Source organism: Meriones unguiculatus, assembly GCF_030254825.1.
Source record: "Meriones unguiculatus strain TT.TT164.6M chromosome X unlocalized genomic scaffold, Bangor_MerUng_6.1 ChrX_unordered_Scaffold_31, whole genome shotgun sequence".
Lineage (NCBI taxonomy): Eukaryota > Metazoa > Chordata > Mammalia > Rodentia > Muridae > Meriones > Meriones unguiculatus.
Window position 1 is genome coordinate 4,768,176 of NW_026843707.1, and position 24,776 is coordinate 4,792,951.

Below are 24,776 nucleotides of genomic sequence, written 5' to 3' on the forward strand. Positions count from 1 at the left end.
CATTATTAATAAAAATTAAATATAAAATGGAAAAAATGCTCAACATCCTTAGTCATCAGGGAAAGGCAATTCAAAATGAATGTAAGATTCCATCTTTCACCAGTCAGGATGGCTAAGAAAAAAATCAAGTGACAACACATGCTGGAAAGGATGTGAAGAAAGGGGAACACATTACCATTGCTGGTGGGAATGCAAACTTGAACAACCTTTCTGAAAATCATCTGGTGCTTTCTCAGAAAATCTGGAATAGTTCTAAATCAAGACCCAGCTATACCACTCCTGGGCATATGCAGAAAAGATGCCCCACCATATAACAAGGTCACTTGCTCAACTATATCCATAGCAGCTTTATTTGTAATAGCCAGAATCTGGACACAAACCTACATTTCCCTCAGCCAAAAAAAAAAAAAAAGTGGATAAAGTAATTGTGGTATATTTACACAATGGAATACTACTTAGCAATTAAAACAAGGAAATCATGAAATTTCAGGCAATAGGATAGAACTTTAAAAGATCATTCTGAATGAGGTAATCCATACCCAGAAAGATACACATGGTATGTATTCCCTTATAAGCAGATATTAGATCTATAATACAGTATAACCAAACTAAAATCCACAGAACCGAAGAAACTAAGAGACATGGCAGGCACAAGGGAGGTTGCTAGAATGTTGATTAGAAGGCAAAATAGAAGAGACAACAGAAGTAGATGAGTAAAAGGGAATTGGGCAGGAGATGGAATGGGAAAGGAAACAGGACTTGGGATCAGATGTGTGGAGAATAAGAGTGGTGGGTGAGAGGGCTGGAAAAGTGAAGGGAAACAGAAGGGGAAGACATCTCTTTGACAAGCTAGAGGACTGTAACATTGTAGGCTTCTGGGAAGATTTGGTGTGACTCTAGCAGAGACTCCTGTAGGGAGGGGGTTTGGGGAATGGAGAATGAAGTGACTACATTCGAGTCAGTCAGGACTCCCAAATATATCAAGGGGAACAACAAATCACCCACAAAAACTTTGATGCAAAAATTATGTGTGCATAAGAAGTGCATTGATAAAGACAGACCAGAGATAGAGGGTATGTCTCACCAATAACTGACCCAACCTGATACCCACCCCACTGTAAAGGCTAGCCCCTGACACTATTAATGTTATGCTTGCAGACAGGAGCCTAACATAACTGTCCTCTGGGAGGCTCCATCTGGCAGTGGATGGAGATATGCTGGGACTTGCAGCCAAGCATGGAGAGGAGCTCTGTGGGTCTTGTGGAAGTGTAGGAGAAAAGGAGGAAGGGCCTGGCTGAGACAGGAACTTCACAAGAAGACCAACAGGGACAACTAACTCAAACTTAAGGGGGCTTATAGAGACTGAGACACTAACTAAGGAACATGTGTAGTCTGGACCTAGGCACCCTGCACATATGTGGTGGATGGTTTTCTTGTTCTTCGTATGGGGCTCCTGGTGAGTGGGACAGTAGGGGCTGTTTCTGAAATGAACTCTGTTGCCTGCTTTTAGATCACTTCCACTTGGCAGGACTACTTTCCCTGGCTTCAGTGGATGAGGGTATGCTCAATCCTGATGTGACTTGATGTGGTTGGGAGGGAGGGTTGATTTTGGGTGTGGGTACTTCCCCTTTTCTTGGGGGAAAGAGAGAGAGAGAAAAGTAGAAGGAGGGCATGTGGGACTGGGAGGAGAGGAGGGAGAAGGCCACCTTTGGACTATAAAGTAAATAAACTTAATTTTTTTTAAATGATATTTTTAAAAAGAAAAAATCAAAAATTAACCTCATGCAAATCATCTTATTAATGCCTGTACATTCTTCAGCATACTTTTTAGTAATTTTGCATTAAAAAGGACTTTCTAATACCATATCACAACCAATGTCTTTTAGAAATATGTATGTAAAGGCTTTCTGACTGTAGTATGAATCAGGAAACTAGGTATCATAGAAGGGAAATATATTTCTACAGCTCAAATAAATAAGCACTGGAGGCAGAACTTATCCTTTAGATACAGTGAAGATTCAATTTTATATAAAATAAGCATGAGAACAAGTCGTTATCTCCATTTTAATTGTTTTCCCCTCCCCTGGGGCCCTCAGTAATTATTGATAGTTTATAGCTTCTCCTAGATACAACTTGCAGAAGGGTAATGTCTGCATGTGAAAGGTAAAAGTAAGTCGTAATAAGCCCAAGGGGAGAAAAAAAAAATCTTACTATTAAAGAGCATAAAATGGAAGTAAACAACTATGTATAATGTAAGTGCATGGCTAAGACAGTAGAATATACTGATACTACAACTCTGTTTTAGTCTAATATGCTAATATATCTTAATCCACTTATTCTCAACAAATCTCTCTCTCTCTCTCTCTCTCTCTCTCTCTCTCTCTCTCTCTCTCTCCTCTCTCACAGTAGCCTAGCTAATTAATATACTGTTTTGTCTCATCACCCAATGCCTTTGGATATCATTTAAATTAATTGAGTCTATGTGGTGGTTTTATTGAGAATCATCTCTAAATTCTCCAGTATCACAGGATTTTTGATTCCTCAAATAGAGTCACACTGTCCCTATTTTAGGACTCTTTTATCAGTGTTCCCAATAGTCACATTCTGTAACTTCTCATCCCTTATTATTTAAATCTCAACCTAATGTGAATTTCAATTATGAAATTTTTCCTTGGATCACAAAGTACAACTGCTAAAAGATTCCTTAGCACAGTCTTTTTTTAAACATTTTCAAATATAGTCTTATTAGCTATTTCCCTTATGGTCTTTATTTATTTGATATCAGCTACTCTAGAATACAACAAGGTTCACAAGAACTGCAATATCTTACCTCATGTGATAATTAGAGTATCCTGAGTACTTTTACTTCAATCATGGAAAGTGAAGCACCCCAAGAATGTTTGTTAATATTTGTAAATAAACATAGAAAGGAACATGAAATGCATACTTCTTCACAAATATTCATGAATTTATATTTATTTGCTTAAATAAAAGAATGTAATATGTATTGCAAGAAAGTATTCAAAAATGGATGCAATAAGTGATTCCATATTATTCTCTCATTAAAAAAATAAAAAAAAAACTACATAAAATGTACATAAAACCAGTGGACTGGGACAGGGACACAGGTGGGGAAGAGGGAGGGTAGGATTGGGAGGAGAGGAAGGAGAGACGTACAGGGGAGATACAAAGTGAATAAACTGTAGTTAATAAAAATAAAAATAATTTTAAAAATAAAACACCTACTCATAAACTCTGAAAAAAAATATTTTGACTAAAGCACCACTGTTGCCCTTTTAAAAATCAACCTAAATGTTGAGCCAAAAACAAAAGCCCCAAAATGCTCCATTAAGATGAAATAATGGTTCATTGTTGCTGTTGTTACTAGTTGTAGTTAGGTTTTGATAATGTCATTTTAGGATTCAAATGATCCGGGTGGACTTAGATAAACATTTTTTTAAATAGTATATTAAAATATGTGAAATTTTCATTCCAGATTGAAATTACATTTTCTTGCAAGTAAGTTCATAGTGCAATTAACTAACAAGTTAATTAATTATGAGTATCATATACCAGATGGTTTATCACTTGAAAAAGAGAATCATCTAGAAAGGGGTCACAAAAGGAAAAAATGTGGTTAACCGGAAAGGTAGCAAATAGGAGATTGGCTTTTTTAGGTATGCTATTTTTTTTTTTTTTTGAGACTACTATGCTTAAGTTGCAAATAGAATACATACCCTATATACTGTGGACATCTGATTAAAATTTGACAGCTCTGTGTCATATTATTTATGATGAAAAATGTGTGAAATAAAAATATTTTCCTGCAGCAATTTAGGGAAAGCTGGCTCAATAATTATAATAGGATACTGTAATTTTCACTTCTAGGGTTAGTTAAAATAATTGCAATGATAATAACACTGCGATCATGTAAATGGGTAGTTACTAGTTTATTCTGACTTAGAATATAGATATCATTGTGAAATTTCCCTTTTATAATTTATGCCTTACCCTTTCAAAAATAATGTGAGCTTAAAAATGTGTTATATCCCTCCCTGTTTCAACACTATAATTTAGTACTGGCACAGCAATCCTCTCAGCATATCTTAATGAGTTTCTTGATCCTATTTTAAACATTTAAAACTTCATAAATAATAGCTAAGTAAACTTAGGCACTTGAACAATTTCTTGAGCTTAATATATTCAATTCCACAGTTGGCATTTCATTTCTTTTCATTTAAAAATAAATCTATCTTGTCTCAGTAGGTTCTACATGAATACACACACCTAACAATATAAATGAAAGCAACACATGCAGAATGATGGATTCTGCTTGTTACTTCTGTGAGAAATGGATTCTTTCCAGAAGTGTCTCAAAAATCTCTCTTTTTTTTAAATAAGTCAATACATATTCTTAAACTGATTCATAGCCTCACTGAGTTCGAATGAGGATTTTCACAAACAATTGAGAAACTTTCTTCCATGAGTATACTCATAAAGAAATGAGTAATATCTTGGGCACTTCTATGAAGAAGATTTTCCGGTCATCCTTTGCTCATTAAGGATTTCTTATGCACATAAGTTTTCACATGTTTCTATGGCTGCTAAACTTACACTGTAACTTATGTAGAATGTCTTTTTTTTTTTTCCCTGATTACACAACCTTTATTTAGACTGTCCAGAAGGCTGTCTCTCCCTAAGTCAGGATTCCAGAGAGCATCTCCTCCCTGGGTTGGGGTTGGTTTTTATTTGTTTGTTTTGGGTTTGTTGTTGTTGTTTTATTTTGTTTTGTTTTTGTTTTATGTTTCGTTTTTTTTTTTTTTTTTGGGGGGGGGAGAAGGGTTAGGATTTATAGAAACCAGTTGTGGAGATAATTGGCTGTTGGCACCTGGACAGAAGATTGAGGGTTTCAGGGCTCAAGGATGCCTGTGGGGTAAATAAGTGCCAGAACCCAGCATATTGAAGGGGAGCCATCACAGGTTCTCAGGAGTTGAGCAAGGCAAAAGGCTGGGTATACAGTATGGGGTTACAAGTTCAGCACAGGTTGAAAAACCTGGTTTTTCTCTGTTTAGGAAAGAAATGTATTCTTGTAAGGTCTGGAAACTTCTCAACAATGTGGCTGCTGTTTTGGTTTCACAGTGGGTCTAGGCAGGTGTGCCAGTTGTTTCTCTTCTTCTCCTATTCAAATTGCTGTCAAGGAGCAATTCGCAGGTACTTTTGCTCACATATCAGGGCTCAGGACCCACCATTGTGGTAAAGGAATATCAGCAGAAGCATCAAGAAAGCTGGCCTCCTTATGTCCACAGCCAAGAAGCTGAGAGTAATGAAAGCTGATGCTCATTCCTCTCACTTTCTCTCTTTTTTTTTTTTCAGTCTAGGACTCCAGCAGATGGGATGTGCTACCCACACTCAGTATGGGTCTTTCGTCCTCACATATGTGCATACCACATGTACATATATGTGAAAGAAAACAAGTCATGTATCCAGAGGGTGTGGTTGTGCACACTTATAATTTAGTATGCTTGAAGCAGGAAGATCTACACAGAAATATTTTTGACTAAAAAAACAGAATAAAGATATGTAACTATTCCTCCCGCCCCCCCACCCCAAGACATTGTTCCTCTGTGTAACCCTGGCTGTCCTGAAACTGCTACCCAGACTAGTGTAGAACTCAGAGAGTCTTAAAACATGAATTCAGGAGCTGGCTTTTTGGTCACCTCTTCGTGAGGCAGAACAGTCTTAAACCAGGTCAAAGAGGAAGAAAATGCAGCCAATTCTGATGCTACCTGATAGACTAGGATCAGATAGAAGGGGAGGAGGACCTCCCCTATTATAGGACTGAGGGAGGAGCATAGGAGAAGAAGAGGGAAGGAGGATGGGATTGGGAAGGTTGAGGGAAGGGACTACAGCTGGGAAACAAAATGAATAGACTGTAATAAATAAATAAATTCATTCATTTAAAAAAAAAGAAGAAAACAAACAAAAATATTAACAGAGACAAAATTTTGACATTTCTCAAAAGGTTAAATCAATAGATAACTATGCAAGTACCCAGCATCTCTACTTTAGCTGCTAAAGTGCAAATGATTGTTAGTTACATAAAAATCTAGCCATAACTTCCAGGAAAAATAAAATTATATGTCTTAAGCTGAGAATCTAGATTAAAGAATCACACTATATCAAAAGAATAACAAAGAACCTAAAGTTCTCCTGTTTCCTAAGATGTACTTTCACAGAGCTTAAAGTTCTTTGTGGCTCAATGGTTAAGAGCATTTATTGCTGTTTTTCCTGTGGAGGGCCAGAGTTCTGTCCCCAGGTCCCTCATGGCAGCTTCACAACCACCTCTAACTATAGTTTCAGTGGTTCTGTTACCCTCTTCCATGCTACCCCCAAACATCAAGTATATACCTGATGCACATAAACTCATACAAGCAAACATTAATACTATTAAATGAAAATAAATAACTACATAAGATTTGTTTTTCAAAGATAGAATGTCAGTATGTTGCTAATGATGACTTCCTGCCTTGACCTTCTAATTTTTAGGTTTCAAGCACAGGACAAATGCCTGAGGTGGATGTTGGCCACCATGTTTTCCCGGTATCCCTCTGTCCTTTGCTATTACAGGGCCCTTCTAAGATATACTGCCACTTACCCAGAACTCTCTAGTTTAGGGGTTGGTCTGTTTTTCCCTGTATAATCCAACCATTATAGTTGTCTGCTTTCTTTAAAGGTTTGGGCCTCCTGGCTGCTGGACCTGGACATCATTTCTCCCTTCCTGTTACTCCTCACATGGCACAGCTCTCTAGTCATGTCCACTCTAGACTTTCCCAGATGCCCCTGCCTCTGGCTGCCCTCTCTCTTTTTTCCACAATAAACCTTCTCCTTGACCATACCAAAAAGGAGTTTCCTTTTTTTTCTTATTTCTTTTTTTCATTCAACAGGTGGTGAAATCCCACAAGAGTCATGTCCTTTCTTTTCCCTTTTTAATTTCATTTTCATTTAGTAATTAGCTAAGATGTCATGCTTGTCATGCTAGAGCTGGTACTAATTATAAACAAACAAGGGTTCACTTGGAAATAGTGTATAGAAGTTCATACTTACATTCATAGCTACTCTGGAGGTTGAGGCAGAAGACTGCAATTTCAAGATAAAATTGGGTTTCATAACAATGTCATGGCTAACATTTTAAGTTTACTCTGATCCTTTCTCAAAACAGAAAAATGTTGTGGATGTTGTTCAATAATAAAGTCCTCGCCTAGTATATATAAGTTACTATGTTCAACAGAAACACACATACACACACACATGCACACACACACACAACTTACTTGCTTTGTTTTTCCATGCTAGCTACCCTGAGACATTCCCATCTTGAATTTAAGAGAGTCATTTGTTCTTGAACTTCAGTTTCTTCATCTTCTGACAATTTTCCATTTCCAACTAGTCGACTTCCTAACTGTAGAACATTTCCAACACAACCTTGATGGGATGTTAAATCTATCATAAATCCCTGAAAAGAAAAACATAATAATTTTAATCAACATTTGAGGAAACCATTGAAAGTTTGAATTTGATTATTTTCAATATTAAACTTTCATCCCACTTAAATGTGTATTCTGATTAAGCTTATCCTAGTTTTATATCATGGAATTTTTTCATTTTAAATTAAATTAGAAAAAAAAACTATAATCTTAGAGAACAACTTCTGAGGAAGATTACCCTAAATGGATCATTTTAGGACAAAATATTTCATAAGCTCACAGGAGGACTGGTAGAAATGTTAAACAAGCAAGAAATAGCTGCACGTGCTTGTTATCTCAACACAAAAGAAAATGAGCAAGGAGGATACCAATTACGTCAAGGCCTAATTATATTATTTAGTTAGTATCAGGCCTTCTAATAAAACAGGAAAGACCTATGTCAAGGATGGGAAAGAAAGGGTATGCTATATTGAGAATAATCTGAGTAACCATATAATCTCAGAAAATATCTTCCACTGAGGATTCCTCAATTTTCTACCATACATGTACTCAAGGTACGCAAAGCCACTATCAACACCCCATGTACTTCTCCTCCAAAACAGAACTTCCAATACTGGTTGACCCATCGGAAGCACCAATGTTATTTGTTAACATCTCCAAATGAATACAAACAAGCATAATTTTGTCTTACAATTTTTCAGAATACCTGGCAAAAGAAAGACACACCACTTTAAATCACTGTTTTATCTTTATAAATCAGTGTTTTATTTTACCTCATGAGCATGGAACTGTTCTTTCACTTCTTCAACATCATTTGAAATCTCTCCTTGTGCTCTCAATGTGTCCTCTGCAGACAGAAGCCATGAGAGTACTTCTTCTAAAGCAGTTTGGTAACTATCCAGGTTTACTTTGGTCTCCATCAACGAACTGCCAAAGGACTTGTGTTCCGGAACTTCCAAATGCTGAACAATGAAATAAATTTAATGTTATGTATAATTAGTGGTTTTGTATACTATTACAGTACACATTAAATGATAAATTGAATGAAATATTTAAAATGTTATGAATATCCACTTGTATTATCATCAACACCAAACACATAAAATAGTGAGCCTGCATTTTAACTTTCTCATGCATACACACACACAAAAAAAAAAAACAACAACAACAAAAAAAAAACCTCATTTGAAATCCACACCAAATTTCATTTTTATGTGGGAACATATATAAAGTAAAACTTTTCAAAGACAGAATTATAAAGTCAAATTTGAACATGGATAAGCAGTTTCACATTATGTATATATAAATTCTGCCTGAAGCTCTAGAACAAACTGAAGGAAACTCATCAAAGAGTAGTAGATGAGAGGAAACAATGAAATTCAGTGCTGAAATCAATAAATTGGAACCAAAGAGAACAATACAAAGAACAATGAAACCAAAAGCCGGTTCTTTGAAAAAAATCAATAAGATAGACAAACCCTTAGCCAAACTAACTAAAAGGCAGAGGGAGAGTACCTGAATTAACCAAATCAGAATGAAAGGGGGAACATAACAACAGACACTGAGGAAATGGGAAGAACCATTAGTTCTTAATTCAAAAGCTTGTATTCCACAAAATTACAAAATCTAAAGTAAATGGACAATTTTCTTGATGTATTTCATCTATCAAATTTAAGTCAAGAGCAGGTAAGCATTTCAAACAGCCCTATTACTCCTAAGGAAATAGAAGGTATAATCAAAAGTCTCCCAACAACAACAAAGCCCAAGAACAGATGGTATTAGTAGAGAATTCTACCAGAGATTCAGAGAAGAGCTAATAACAATACTTCTCAAACTATTCCACAAAAGAAACGAAAACTGAAGGAAGATAGTCAAACTCATTTTATGAAGTGAAAGTCACTCTCATACCTAAACCACAAAAAGAGTCAAAAAAGAAAGAGAATTTCAGACCAATCTCACTTATGAACATACATGCAAAAATACTTGAAATACTTGGAGAGGGTAATGGGAGGAGATGAGGAAGGGAGGGTGAGATAAGGAGGGAATGATGGAGGGGGATGCAGCTGGGATACAAAGTGAATAAATTGTAGTTAATATAAAAAATAAAAAATTTATTATAAAAGATACTTGCAAACCAAATCAAAGAACACATCAAATACATCATCCACCATGATCAAGCAAGCTTCATCCCAGGGATGGAGGGATGGTTCAATGCAAAAATCCATCAATGTAATCCACCATATAAGCAAACTCAAAGAAAACAATCACATGATGATCTCATTACATGCAGAAAAAGCTTTTGACAAAATCTGACACCCCTTCATGATAAAAGTCTTGGAGATATCAGGCAGACATGGCCCATACCTAAATGTAATAAAAGCCATATGCCAATAATAAACATCAGATTAAATGGAAACTTAAAGCAATTCCACTAAAATCAGGCACAGGACAAGAATGTCCACTCTCTCCATACATTTTCAATATAGTACTTGATGCTCTAGCTAGAGAAATGGGACAACTAAACTAGAACAAGGGAATACAAATCAGAAAGGGAGAACCCCAAGTATCACTATTGGCAGATGATATGATAGTATACATGAGTGACCCAAAAAAGTCAACCAGAGAGCTCCTTCAGCTGATAAACACCTTCCTCAAAGGGACTAGATAAAAAAAATAATTCAAAAAAGTCTGGAGCCCTCCTGTACTCAAAAGACAAACACGCTGAGAAAGAAACTAGGAAAAAAACACCATACACAATAGCCAAAAATATCATACATTCATCTAACTCTAACAAAGCAAGTGAAAGACCTATTCAGAAAAAAAAAAAAAAAAAAAAAAAAAACTTCCAGTCTCTGGAAAAAGAAATTGAAAAAGATAGCAGAAGATGGAAAGATCTCCCATGCTCATAGAACTGTAAGATTATCATGGTAAAAATGACCATCCTACAAAAAGCCAACTACAGATTTCTTGCAATTTTCATCAAAATACCAACACAATTCTTTATAGACCTTTAAAGAGCAATTCTCAATTTCATATGTTAAAACAAAAACAAAACAAAAGAAAAAAACCTACTAACTAATTAAAACCAAGGAAAGCACATTTGTCCTTCTGAAAAAGGATTCAGCATTTTCCATAGGCTCTTCCTTGTTGTTTAGCTTCTTTACAAGTACAGATTTTATTAGGTTTATCCTATGTTATATGGCCAACATCTACTTATGAGTGAGGATCTATCATGTGTGTCTTTCTGTTTCTGGGATACCTTACTCAGGATGAGCTTTTCTAGATCCCATCATTTACCTGCAAATTTCATGATTTCCTTGTTTTTTAATTGCTGAGTAGTATTTCATTGTGTAAATGTACCACACCTTTTGTATCCATTCCTCTGTTGAGGGACATCTAGGTTGTTTCCAGATTCTGGATATTAAGAATAAAACTGCAATGACAGAGTGTATGGAATTTTATGAAAGAAGGGGGAGATAGAAAGACCTGGAGGGGACAGAAGCTCCAAAGGAGGCTATAACAGAGATAAAAAATAAATAAAAATTAATAATAATAAACAACTGAGCCCTGGGGACAATGATGAGAATTATATGCTAGTCAAGGACAATGGATGGAGAGGACCTAAAATTCTGGCTTAGATGTAGCCCATACACTCATTTTCCAAGTGGCTTTCCTAGTAAAGGATCAGGATCTGTTTCTGGCATGAACTCAGTGGCAATCTCTCTGATCACCTCCCTCCCCAGGGGGATGCAGCCTTTCCACTCCACAGAGGAAGACAATGCAACCAGTCCTGATGAGATCTGATAGGCTAGTGTCAGAAGGAAGGGGAGGAGGATCTCCCATATCAGTGGACTAGGTGAGGACATATGGGGAGAAGAAGGAAGGAGGGTAGAATTGGTAGAAGATGAGAGAATGGGGCCATAGTCAGAATACAAATTGAATAAATTGTAATAAATGATAATAATAAAAAATTTAAAAATGAAAAAATAAAACAAGGAAATCATGAAATTTGCAGGGAAATGGAAGGAACTAGAAAAGATCATCCTGAGAGAGGTATTCCAGAAGCAGAAAGACACATATGATATATACTCATGCTAAAATCTATAGTCTTAAAGAAGGTAATTGGCAAGGAGGACTCTAGGGATGAAGATTAATCCTCATGCAGAAGGATAAATATGATAAACATTAAAAGTAGGAGAAGACAGGGAATAGGACAGGAGCCTTCCACCGGAAGCCTCTGAAAGGCTCTACTCAGAGGGGTTTTGAAGCAGAGGCTGAGACTTATAGCCGAACTTTCTTTTTTTTTTACTCTTATTAATTACACTTTATTCATTTTATATCACCCCATTAGCCCCTCCCTCCTCCACTCCCGTTCCCACCCTTCCTCTCCTTTCTGCATGCATGCCCCTCTCCAAGTCCACAGATAGGGGAGGTCTTCCTCTCCTTCTTTCTGATCTTAGACTATCAGTTCTCATCAGAAGTGGCTGCATTGTCATCTTCTGTGGCCTGGTAAGGCTGCTCCCCCCTCAAAGGAAGGTGATCAAAGAGCAGGCCAATCAGATTATCTCAGAGGCAGTCCCTCTTCCCATTACTATGTAACCCACTTGGACACTGAAGTGCCATGGGCTACATCTGTGCAGGGGTTCTAGATTATCTCTATGAATAGTCCTTGGTTGGAGTATGAGTCTCTGCAAAGTTATCTGTGTTTTTTTTTTTTCCCATATAAATTTGAGAATTTTTCTTTCAAGGCTGTCACAATAGCCACAAAAAACACAGAGTATCTTTGTGTAGTCATAACCAAACAAGGGAAAGACTTCTATGAATAAAAAGAAAGAAAGAGAAAAACTTCAAATCTCTGTAAAAATAATTTGAAGAAGATATCAGAAGATGGTTAGATCCCCATGCTCTTAGCTCAGTAGGCTTAACATAGTAAAAGTGATCATCTTTCCAAAAGCAATCTACAGATTCAATGAAGTTCCCATCAAGAAAAGATAAATCTTACTGCTTTTGGAAATATTAGTGTTAAAGACAATACTCAAAAATACTTTTCAAAGTAAAACACATTTTGGATGTCTTGATTCTTTAAAAATGAAAATATGCAACTCACGTTTTACCTTCTTTTATCTGAGATAGCTGGAATTATTTTTTAAGGTTACAAATAAAATCTGTTTCTCTAGAGTGTCTCAACTTTATTGAAAAACATTCTTTAACATTTGTTAATTTAAGATAATACAATTTATAAACCCATTTACTGTGGGGATAAAAGTAGTTCAAAGACTTTGATGCTGATAACAAACTAGGGAAAGGCCTGCTTCTGCCAGATTATATTGAAAACCTCTGATTATTTCATAATATAAAGTACTATCAACTTATTAACTAAATTAAAGACATAAAATCAGTGTGCAGAAGATATGTTGCTACTAACATGTATATTGCAGGTAATTATGGGTGATAGTCAACCTAGGTGCCTGTCAATAGATAATGGACTTAAAATACACATGAGTTTGGAATTTACAGTGAAATGTCATTTCGTATTATGGTTTGAAAAGAATATTTCTCCCATAAGTTCATACATTTGAACATGTTTGAACACTCAAGCCCTGATTGGTGGTGCTGTTGAAGGAAAGGCTTTGGGAAGTTTATAGTCTTTTACCACTTCAGTTTGCTCTCTCTGCTTCCTGTATACATTTAAAATGTGAACTCTCAGTTCTTCCTCCTGAAGCCCTGCCTTCCTTATTGTTTTAGATATTTAACCATTAGAAACTGTGAGCCAAAATAAAGTCTTCCTTAAGCTGCTTTTGATCATATTTTATCAGATGAAACTTGAGTTTATTTTGTAAAATGAAATAACATAGGACACCATAAAAATAGTGCATATGATTGTAAATGAAATGATAATATTTATTTGTTCTCATTTATGTAAAATATATACTGTTAAAATTTAAAGTTAATAAACTCTCTCAATTATTAATATGAATAAATGGTGTTAGACATTAGTGTATTATTTGTCTACCTCTTTATTCCTCTATAGACTATGTTCCAATCTGTAATGTTCTTTTCCATATTCATCATATCTACAATATCTATAGTCAGAACAGATATAAAGTAACTCAAGTGCTTATTATTTTTAAATGGTTTTATATCCATGTATCTAAATCATCTAATTTAATATCACAACATAAGAATCAATAATGGTCTTCATTTCATAGTATGGAAGTCTGTTTGATATAAGTTTTATTCATGTCTAGGGTCACAGAGCTAACAAAAACAGATGATTCAGGACACAGTAAAGAAATATGAAAAATAACTGTTTAACAAGCATTATTTTCACAAATCAAAGGGAAGAATTTTTTCTGAGAAATTGCAAAGCTTGCAAAATAATACCTCCAAATCAAAATACAATAATGTGCTATAATTAAGTCATAAGGCCATTTCCTTCTCCCAAACTCACACAGTAGTTGATGTTATTCATTGATTTACCCAATCTTTCACCCATATACCCATCTGTCCCCAATTTTTTGTATTTATAGTTTGAGTATCTGAGTGTAGAGCTTTAGCATTCTCATTAAAAACTTGTTTGCATGAGGATTTCTTGAAATGGAAATATGATTGAAGTCCTTTAGCAGAATGATCTTTAATTTACTCATTAATTTAAAATTTAGAATTGGGATATAATATAGTGATCATAAAATTATATACAAACAATATCATTAAAGATTTTATTAACAAATAATCATAACTGAAATATATAAAAAATTAAAACATGCTACTTGGTTTATTTCAATTGACATTATCTATTTTGGAAAATAAAAACTAAAATGCACAGGATTCCTGTCTTTGTTTCCATAGTGAGATAATAAACATTGTGTTATTCAAGGGTTTCATTATAGTTTAAAAATATATTTTGATTTGAATCAGTTCAACTTGCATGGTTAGTACGATCCTTGAACATATTCTGTAAACAAAATATTCATTTTATTTTTTAAATTATTTTGTACAGTGGAATGATTTCATATTGTGTAAGAAATTTAGAAATACTAGTATACTACACAGTCTGACCTGGAAAGCTTTTCTGATAATCAAATTGTACCTAGACCTGAAGGCATAAAAATTATATTTGCTTAAAAGAATTGCACTTGTCCTATAAACTTCCTTTATAATTTTATTTACTCATGCTAGTCCATGCATTTTGCAAACTCTGCTTATTGCTCCTCAGTCCTAAAAGAAATATCAACTGCCAATTACCATGGGAACAGTTTATCAGAGTATGGATTATCTGAACGTCTTATTTATCTTCCACTTGGCTTTTTCACAGCTCATTAGCACATACACAAGAAAGTTAAGGTAAGTAAGTAAGGGCTGCCAAAATTCTAAAGAAATAAATTGCATTTTACTCAGCTGCATATATAAGGAAGCACTTGAAAATGCTAAAAAAATTAACCAAATGGAATGAATAAAAACTAACATATAACATAACAATTTGCTTTGATTAACTAATCACTGTATCTTCTATAATATATTATTTTCATTAATTACAGTTTATTCCCTTAGTATCCCACCTGTAGCACCCTCCCTGATACCCTCCCAAGCCTACCGTTCCTCCCTGTTCTCCACCCATGCTCTTCCCCCAGTCCACTGATAGGAGAGGTTCTCCTCCCTTTCCATCTGATCCTAGACTATCAGGTCTCATTAAGAATGGCTTGTGGTTGGCTACCATAAAAAGCTAAAATGTTAAGCTCAGGATGCGAGGCTAAGCACTGCACTCAGGGTCAGCCACTTTCGACCCAGAGAAGAGCATGTCTGATTGCATGTGGGTTGATGCCCCAGGTCCCGCCTCTGAGAAAAAGGTATCGGACGGGTCTGATGCTCTTTGGGTGGATGACACCTAAATGAACATCGGTACAAAGTCCCAATTTATTTCTAATATCAGAGATCAGACCTCTACTCTTGCCTGATGCATCTAAAACAAAAAGGGGGAACTGTAGAGAGCTGCGTATTTCCGCCTTCCACCTTCCCGATGGTGAGTGCTCTCTGTCACAAAAAACTCCACATTTGGCTAAGGCTGAGGATCTGGCCTGCTTCCATGTATGTAGACCTATCTGCATTGCCCACATGGCACGCTGGGGTTGGCTACCCAGAGGCTATTTAAGCTGTGGGCTGGCTTTCCCCAGGGTCCGATGATTGTTCAAGGTTCCTGAATAAACTGCATTGAAAAAAAAAAAAAGAATGGCTGCATTGTCTTCCTCTGTATCCTAGTAAGACTGTATCCCCTTGAAGGGGGTGGGGGTGAGCAATCTGCAGGCCAATCAGTTTAAGTCAGAGAGACAGTCTTTGTTCCCATTACTAGGGAACCCATTTAGACACTGAGCTCCCATGGACTACTTCTGTGCAGGTGTTCTAGGATATCTCCCAAGAATGCTCCTTGGTTAGAGATTCAGTCTCAGAAAACACTCCTCTGCCCAGCCTTTTTGGTTCTGTTGCTCTCCTTGTAGAATTCCTGTCACCTCCAGGTATTTCTATGTCTCCATTATTTCATAACATTCCCTGAACTCTGCCCAAAGTTTGGCTAAGAGTCTTAGCATCTGCTTTGATACTCTGCAGGTTAGAGTCTTTCAGAGGCCCTTTATGGTAGGCTCCTGTCTTGTTTCCCCCTCTTCTGATGTCTATCTTCTTTGAATTTCTGAATGAGGATTGAATGTTTTACCCCAAGTCCTGCTTCTTGATTAGCTTCTTTAGGTGTACAGATTTTAGTATTTTTATCCTATATTATTTCTCTAATATCCACTTATAAGTGAATATGATAACATGAGTATTGTTCTGCTTCTGGGATATCTTGCTCAGGATGAAATTTTCTGGTCCCCACCATTTGCCTGCAAATTTCATGATTTCCTTGTTTGTAAATTCTGAGTAGTATTTCATTGTGTAAATGTACCATACCACACATTCTGTATCCATTCCTACACTGAGGAGCATTTTATTTCTTTCCAGCTCCTGGCAATTGCAAATAAAGGTGCTAGGAACATGGTTGAGCAAATATCCTTGTTGTGTACTTGAGCATATTTTGGAATATGCCTAGCTGTCATATAGCTGGATCTTGAGGTAGCACTATTCCTAATTGTTTGAGGGCCAGATAAATTTCCAAAGTGGTTGTATAGTTTACATTCCAAATAACAGGCATGTGCTGTCACTTGAGTTTTTTATCTTAGCCATTCTGATGGGTGTAAGGTGAAATTTCAGGGCTGTTTGATTTGCATTTCCCTAAAGATTCAGGAATTTGAGCACTTCTTTTAAGTGTTTCTCTGCCATTCAATATTCCTCTGTTGAAAATTCTCTGTTTAGCATTGTACTCCATTTCTTAAATGGATTACTTGATTTGTTGTTGTTTAACTTCTTGAGTTCTTTATATATTCTCGATATTAGCCCTCTGTCAGATATAGGGTTAGTGAAGAACCTTTCCCAGTCTGTTGGCTTCAGTTTTGTTCTGATGACAGTGTCCTTTGCTTTACAGAAGCCTTTCAATTTCACAAGGTCCCATTTATTGATTGTTGATCTTAGAGCCTTTGCTGTTAGTGTTCTGTTCAGGAAGGTGTCTCCTGTGCCAATTAGTTCAAAACTCTTCCCCGCTTTTTTTTTTTTTCTAAAAGATTTAGTATGTGTTGTTTCATATTGAAGTCTTTGATCTGCTTGGGCTTTAGTTTTGTGCAGCTTGATATGTATGGATCTATTTGCGTTTTCTATATGTAGACATCCAGATATACTAGCGCCATTTGTTGAAGAAGCTGTCTCTTTTCTATTGTATGGTTTTGGCATCTTTCTCAAAAATTAGGTGTACCTAAATGTGTGAGTTTACTTCTGGGTCTTCTATTTGATTCTATTCATCCACCATTCTGTTTCTATGCCAGTACCATACAGTTTTTAAAACTGTTGCTCTATAGTACTGCTTAAGATCAGGGATGGAGATACCTCCAGAAGATCTTTTACTGTAGAGGATTGTTTTAGAGATTCTGGGTTTCTTGTTATTCCATATGAAGTTGAGAATCTTTCTTTCAATGTCTGTAAAGAATTGTGTTGGTAATTTGATGGGCATTGCATTGAATCTGTAGATTGCTTTTGGTAAGATGGCCATTTTTATTATGTTAATCCTGCCAAGCCATGAGCTTGGGAGATCTTTCCATCCTCTCATATCTTCTTTTATTTTTTTCTTTAGAGACTGGAAACTTTTTTCATAAAAGGTTTTGACATGCTTGGTTAGAGTTACACCAAGGTACTTTATGTCCTTTGTGGCTATTTTGAAGTTTGTTGTTTCCCTAATTTCTTTCTCAATCCATTTTTCTTTTGTATACAGGAGGGCTACTGATTTTTTTTTTTTTTTTTGGTTGATATTGTATCTAGCCACTTTGCTGAAAGTGTTTTAACAGCTGCAGGAGTTCCCTGGTAGAATTTTTGGTGCCACTCATATATATTATTATATCACCTTAAAATAGTGATACTTTGACTTCTTCATTTCCAATTTGTAACCCCTTAATCTCCTTTAACTGTCTTATTGCTTTAGCAAGGACTTCAAGAACTATGTTTAAGAGATATGGAGAGAATGGGCAGCCTTGCCTTTTCCCTGATTTCAGTGGGGTTGCTTAAAGTTTCTCTCTGCTTAGTTTGATGTTGGCTATAGGATTGTTGTATATTGCCTTTACTGTGTTTAGGTAAGTGCCTTGTATCCCTGATCTCTCCAAGACTTTAAACATGAATGGGTGGTGTATTTTATCAATTGCTTTTTCAGCATCCAAGGAGATTATCATGTGGTTTGTTACTTTGTTTATTTAAAACGTGGATTACATTGTAGAAAATCCATAAATTGAACCTCCCCTTCACACCTCGGATGAAGCATGTTTGGTCATAGTGGATGGTATCTTTGATGTTCTTGTATTCAGTTTGCAAGTATTTTGTTGAGAATTTTTGTATCAATGTACATAAAGGGAAAATGTTCTGAAATTCTTTCTTTGTTGGGTCTTGGTTAGGTTTAGGTACCAAGGTGACTGTGGGTTCATAAAATGAGTTTCGTAATGTTCCTCCTGTCTATTTTGTGGAATTATTTAAAAAGTATTGGTGTTAGCTCTTCTTCGAAGGTCTGGTAGAATTCTGTGCTGAAACCATCTGGCCCTGGGCTTTTTTTTTTTTTTTTTTTTTTGGATGGGAGACTTTTGATGACAGCTTCTATTTCCTTACAGGATATAGGATTATTTAATTTATTTCCCTGGTCTTGATTCAGCTTTGGTAAGTGGAATCTATGAATGAAATTGTCCATTAAATTTAGATTTTCAAATTTTGTGGCACATAAGCTTTTTAGTATGACCTAATGATTTCTAGGATTTCCTGAGTGCCTGTCATTATTTTTCCCTTTTGATTTCTGGTTTTCTTGATTTGGATAGTGTCTCTCCGTATTTTATTTAGTTTGGCTAAGGGTCTGTCTATCTTGTTAATTTTTTTCAAAGAACCAGCTCTTGGTTTTACTGATTCTTTGAATTGTTTGGTTTGTTTCTAATTTATTGATTTCAGTCCTATGTTGGATTATTTCCAGCCATCTACTCTTCTTTTGTGAGTCTGTTTCTTTTCTTTTCTTTTCTTCTCTTTTCTTTTCTTTTCTTTTCTTATCTTTTTTTTAGTGAGTTATTCTGTTGCTCGAATAAGGTGTTTGAAATTTCTTCTTGAAGGCACTTACTGCTATGAACTTTGCTCTTAGCACTGTTTTCATTGTATCCCACAATTTTGGGTATGTTGTGCCTTCATTTTCATTGAATTCTAGGAAGACTTTAATTTCTTTCTTATCTCTTCCCTGACCCAGCTGTCATTGGGTAGTGAGTTGTTCAGTTTCCATGGGTGTGTAGGCTTTTTGCTATTTCTGTTGTTGATGTCCAGCTTTAGTCCACTGTGGCCAGATAGGACAAAATGGATTGTTTCAGTATTCTTGTATCTGTTGAGACCTGCTTTGTGATCAACTATACGGTCTATCTTGGAAAAGGTTCCATGCGGTGCTCTGAAGAATGTAAATTTTTTGTATTTGGGTGAAATGTTCTGTAGTTGTCTGTTAGGTCCATTTGATTCATGGCCTCTGTTAGAGTCATTGTTTCTTTGTTTAATTTCTCTTTTGTTGACCTATCCTTTGTTGATAGTGTGGTGTTGAAGTCTCCCACTATTAATGTGTGGGGATCTATATGTTGTTTCAGTTTCATTAATGATTCTTTTACAAATGTGGATGCTCTTGTATTTGGGGCATAGATGTTCAGGATTGTGATATCTTCCTGGTGGATGAGTATTTGTGTGTGTGGGGGGGGTGATGAGTATGAAGTTTCCTTCTCCATCTCTTTTGATTAATTTTGGTTGAAAGTCTATTTTATTAGATGTTAGAACTCCTGCTTGCTTTTAGGGTCCATTTGCTTGGAAAACCATCTTCTAGCCTTTTATTCTCAGGTAATGTCTATTTTTGTAACTTAACTGTGTTTCTTGTATGCAACAGATTATTGTGTCTTGTTTATGAATCCATTCTGTTAGTCTGTGTCTTTTTATTAGAGAATGGAGTCGATTGATGTTGAGAGAGATTAATGACCAGTGGCTGTTAGATCCTTTTATTTCGATGTTCAGTGTGGTAGTGTGTTTGTGTGCTTAGCTACTTTTAGTTTTGCTGTAGTGAGGTTATTTTTCCTGAAAGTACTTCGCTTTCTTGGGTTGTATATTTCCCTCTAGTATATTCTGTAATACTGTGTGTAGGTATTATTGAAATTTGCTTTTGTCATTGAATATCTTATTTTCTCCATCTATGAGGACTGAGAGTTTTGCTGGGTATAGTAGCCTGGGCTGACATCTGTGTCCTCTTAGGCTCTGCATGGTACCCATTCAGGCCCTCTTGGCTTTAACAGTTTCTGTTGAGTAGTCAGGTGTTATTCAGAAGGGTGTGCCACTATATGTTACTTGGCCTTTTTCCCTTTTAGCTTTTAGGATGTTTTCTTTGTTATGTATACTTACTGTTTTAATTATTATGTGGAGGGAGGATTTTCTTTTCTGGTCTAATTTATTGGTGTTCTGTATGTTTCTTGTATGCTTATATGCCTATCCTTTAAGTTTGGGGGATTTTCTTCCTTGATTTTGTTGAAAATATTTTCTGGACCTTGGAGATGTGAATCTTCTTTTTCCTCTAGTCCTATTATTCTTAGGTTTTGTCTCTTCATGGTGTCTTGGATTTCTTGGATGATTTGTGGCAGGAAATTTTTTAGATTTATTATTTTCTTTGATGAATATATCAATTTCTTCCATTTTAACTTCCACAGCTGAGATACTTTTTTTCCTTCTCTTGTTGTGTGTTGGTTATGTTTACCTATTTAGTTTCTGTTTTCTTCCCTAAGTTCATCCACTTCATGATTTTCTCAGTTTGTGTTTTCTTCAATTTTACCAATTCTGTCTTCAGATGTTTACTTCCTTCACCTGTCTGACTCTATTTTCCTGTTTGTTTGAACATTTATATATATATATATATATATTTATTTCTTTCAGTGGTTTAATCATTTCCTCTCTTAAAGCCACTGTTTAGCTGCATCTTCTTGTATTTCTTACAGACAGCCACCATAATCTGTCTGACTTTTTTCTCTCTGATTCTTTACACATTTTATTTGTTTCTTCCATTATTCTTTTCATAAGTATAGATGTAAGATCATCTTGAATTTCACTTATATTAGGTTGTCCAGTTCTACTTGCTCTTGAATAACTGTGTTCTAGGGATGCCATATTGCTTTGCCTTTTGTAGGTTGTGCTTTTATTCTGGCCCCTACCCATCTGGCTATCTCAGGTATTGGCTGTTAATTTCTGGTGCCTGCTGGAATCCTGGTGTAGGGAGAATCTCCTTAGCAGGGTTCTGAAGGAGGCCTCCTCAGCCTTTTGGGTATGGTCAACTGAATGGCAGTGCTTCTCAGGAATTGCCACAGTTCACCTCAGGCATATGGACCTTTGTGGTAACTATTCTCCTTTCACCATGGAAATTCCTGGAGACAGCTACCCTGCTTCTGGGTTTCCTGCTCTGAATTTAGTGAGCTGCTGTTGCTGCTCTTATGCTTAGTTTGCTGGGTGCAGCTCTCTTGAAGAACCAAGGAGCCCTGTGGTTTTGTGAATTTAACAAGGGATAACCGGTTGCACCTTGGAGCAGTATCTGTGGTCTGATCCAGTGGCTCTCAGGCTTCTGTAGGTCTGAAGTTGGATCTGTGTGTCCCAGTACCCTGGTGGTAATCAGTGGTAGGTGAACACAGCACTCATGTATGCAGCCTGAGGCTAGAGCCTACAGCCTGCATGAACCCAGAATTTTTCCTGGAGCTGGGTGTCTTGAGTTTGTATCTGATGATTCTCCCAAAGTGAGGTTTCCTCCCAACAGAAACACTTATACTGTTTTTTTTTTTGTTTGTTTTTTTGTTTTTTTTTTTTTGTGGAGGTCCATAGTTCCATCTGGAATAGTGAGTAGAGCATGCAGGCAGTGGCTACATCTCGCTGGCAACTGGGTGCCTGGGTACCTGCAGGAATGCAGGAACTTATTCCTAGAACTTTTGGGAGCTAAGGGTGTCGGCTGTGGCTGTGTGTCCTTCTGTCAGACCTGTTTTTTCCCTCACTCTGGGGTTTCCTTCCGACAGAAAAACCCAGTGTCTGGTGTCCTGGGGCCCATAGTTCAGTCTAGGACAGTAATCAGTGCATGCAGACATGTGGCTCTGGGCTGGTGACTGAGCGCCTGAGAGGAATCAGGAACTCTTCAGCAGTTTATCTGAACCGGATTAATTTCCACACCATGGGGTTTGCTCTGACATGGGAAACACAATCCCTGGTGCTTTAGGGACAATAGTTCCATCTGTTGGTCACTGTGCTGTCCATGCTGTGCTGCTGGTCAGAAATAGTGTCCTCCCTGTGCCACTTTCTTGGATCCCTCCATCACTGTATTTTTAAATTATTAATTTTGACTTCAAACAAGAGAAAAAATAAAAGGGACATATTTACAGGTAACACTTTGACATAAAATATATGGTCAATGTATTTATGATTCTTCCATATGAGGAAAATAAGCTGAAAATTACCTTTCCAAGGGAAGTTTTATCATAATAAAATTGCATTTCACAGTAATAAGATGGAAATGAGTAAGAATCAAATTTGGGGACAAACAGAAATGTTTTGTTGTTATTTTTGTTTGTTTGTTAGTTTTAATTTTGGAATTTTTAGCATGTTTAAGGAGAAAAGTAGATAGAGATCCATAATCTTTGTTTTGAATGGAAGTAAGAAAATGAAGGAATTACATATGTATAATGTATTCATTGTAAGCTATATGTCTTTAAATATGAAAATTGCAAAGTGTAACTTTTTTTCTAAGCAAACACAAGATTTCATAAACATCAAGTAAATTTGCCTTTGTTTAGCCAAGGGAGGCTGTCATTAATTTTCTGAGAGCAAAATACAGTGTAAGACAGAAGGAGAGTGAAATTCACTTTATGTTGTTATTCTAAGGCATGTTATAAGTAGATTATGAGATAAACTTATAACCTACTGAAATATAAAATACCTTTGAATGAGATTTTGGTGTTAATCTGATCAGTTTTGAGTTGTTTTTGAGTATGAATCTACCTACACCAAAATTTTGCATTGAATAGGCTGTTCTGAGCTGAAAATTTGAGAGTCATCACCTTCTAGGTGGTGTTTATTGTTGTGATGATAGATGAGATTTTTAGGAAAATTAGTAACATTTGGAACATGTGTTAGTAAGGAAGATGATGATTGATTTTGTGAAACTCACGAGATTCAAAACTGCTTAAGAAACTCAGTCTAGAGACAAAGACAGGATAACTGGAAACCTAATCTCCCCCCTCCCAAATTCAGTCCCTAGACTCATCCTTAGTTCTGTTGCAGAACACTTATTGCACTCTTCCATTCTTCTCTGGACCCATATCTTAATGATCATGTATTTCTTCTCTTCCACACGTCTTACCCCATATTCATCTCACTATCCCAATCTATAACACTAACATTCATTCTCTGGGAACACTCAAGTTTTTCAAGCCAGGGAAATAGGTAAGTAACTACACATTTTCCTCCTACCCTCCAAACAAAATATCTGTTTCACACACCCCAGTCCTATAGAAGAGCACCTGCTGCAGGCTCACGTCCCTCCCTCATCCCCACAGATATTTTCCTCCAATCTTCTTCCAAACTCATCCTCTTATCCTAACATGTAACAACAACAGGCTTTCCCTGGTAACCTTCAGCCAAGCCTGAGAGAGATGAAGTAAGCCAACAAAACAAGTAAGCAAGCTTCAGAACTCCACTCTCACTCTTCTTGTCCATGTACAACTCCTAGTGTCATCCTTCACTCTTTAGTAAACTTCCTGTTGAGTCCTATCCCCATGGTCTGCCCCTTTCCTAGTAAACTAAACAAATCCTGCAGGAACACCCTGATTTCCTCTCTTCTGTAGACTCAATATCACCTTCCAGCTCCTGTCTATCCATAAGTTTCAGCTTCATATACCTAGAAACACATTTTACATGGAACTTCCAATGGTCATACCTATCACCAGTATCCGAAAAGAAGTTCCTACCAAGAAAGAGACTTCTACCACACTCTTCTAAGAACCACAGAGGGCTACAAAAATGAAGGATGAAAATGCCAACCAAAAAAGACAAGGTCTGATATCACCACCTATAATTACAATCTTTCCCAACCTAGATGTCTTGATACCAATATAAAGTTACTATCATTATCATCCAAGACAATTTTTTCTCCAGTAGAGACCTAACACAGTAAGGTCTAAGTAAAATAACATAGCTGAAGGAAACAAAAAAGACATTAAAATGGCCTTTAAAGAGTATGAAAGAAGTACATAAAGAGGAAATGAAAAATCTCTTTAAGAAATCAATGCAAACACAACAAGTCAAAGGAAATGAAGGCCTTAAAGTAGAAGTAGAATCAAAACACAAAATCAAAAGTGGGGAAATTTGGAAAATGTTGGTATAATGTTCTTTTGAAATGTATACACCTTACTATTATTCATTCAAATGCTTGATTTCTCCCCACTCTCTCTGGTTTCAAACCATACATTGCATTGTCATATATATTTTAAGCATCACCTGTCTCAACTTTGTGCAAACATGCCAAAATAAAACAAGCAGCCACAATGTTGAGCAATGGAGAGGAAGGAGTAGGTGGAAGAGGGGAGGAGCCAGAGTACAGGAAGGCATGGGAGGCAGAGAAGGAGAGGAGGAGAGAGGCTGGGAGAGCAGAAA

At 36.3% G+C, this 24,776-nt stretch overlaps 1 protein-coding gene across 7 annotated transcripts in view; it reads right to left on the reverse strand.

Annotated features, from left to right (window-relative positions):
• Positions 1–24,776, reverse strand: part of Dmd (dystrophin) — a 2,365,055-nt gene that overhangs the window by 1,746,501 nt on the left and 593,778 nt on the right. For all 7 annotated transcript variants that reach the window (XM_060376797.1, XM_060376795.1, XM_060376794.1 and 4 more), the window contains exons 10-11: positions 8,258–8,446; positions 7,332–7,513 (exon numbers count right to left, since the gene is read on the reverse strand). In XM_060376797.1, coding sequence (XP_060232780.1) covers positions 7,332–7,513; positions 8,258–8,446 — 371 coding nt within the window. The remainder of the gene's footprint in view (positions 1–7,331; positions 7,514–8,257; positions 8,447–24,776) is intronic.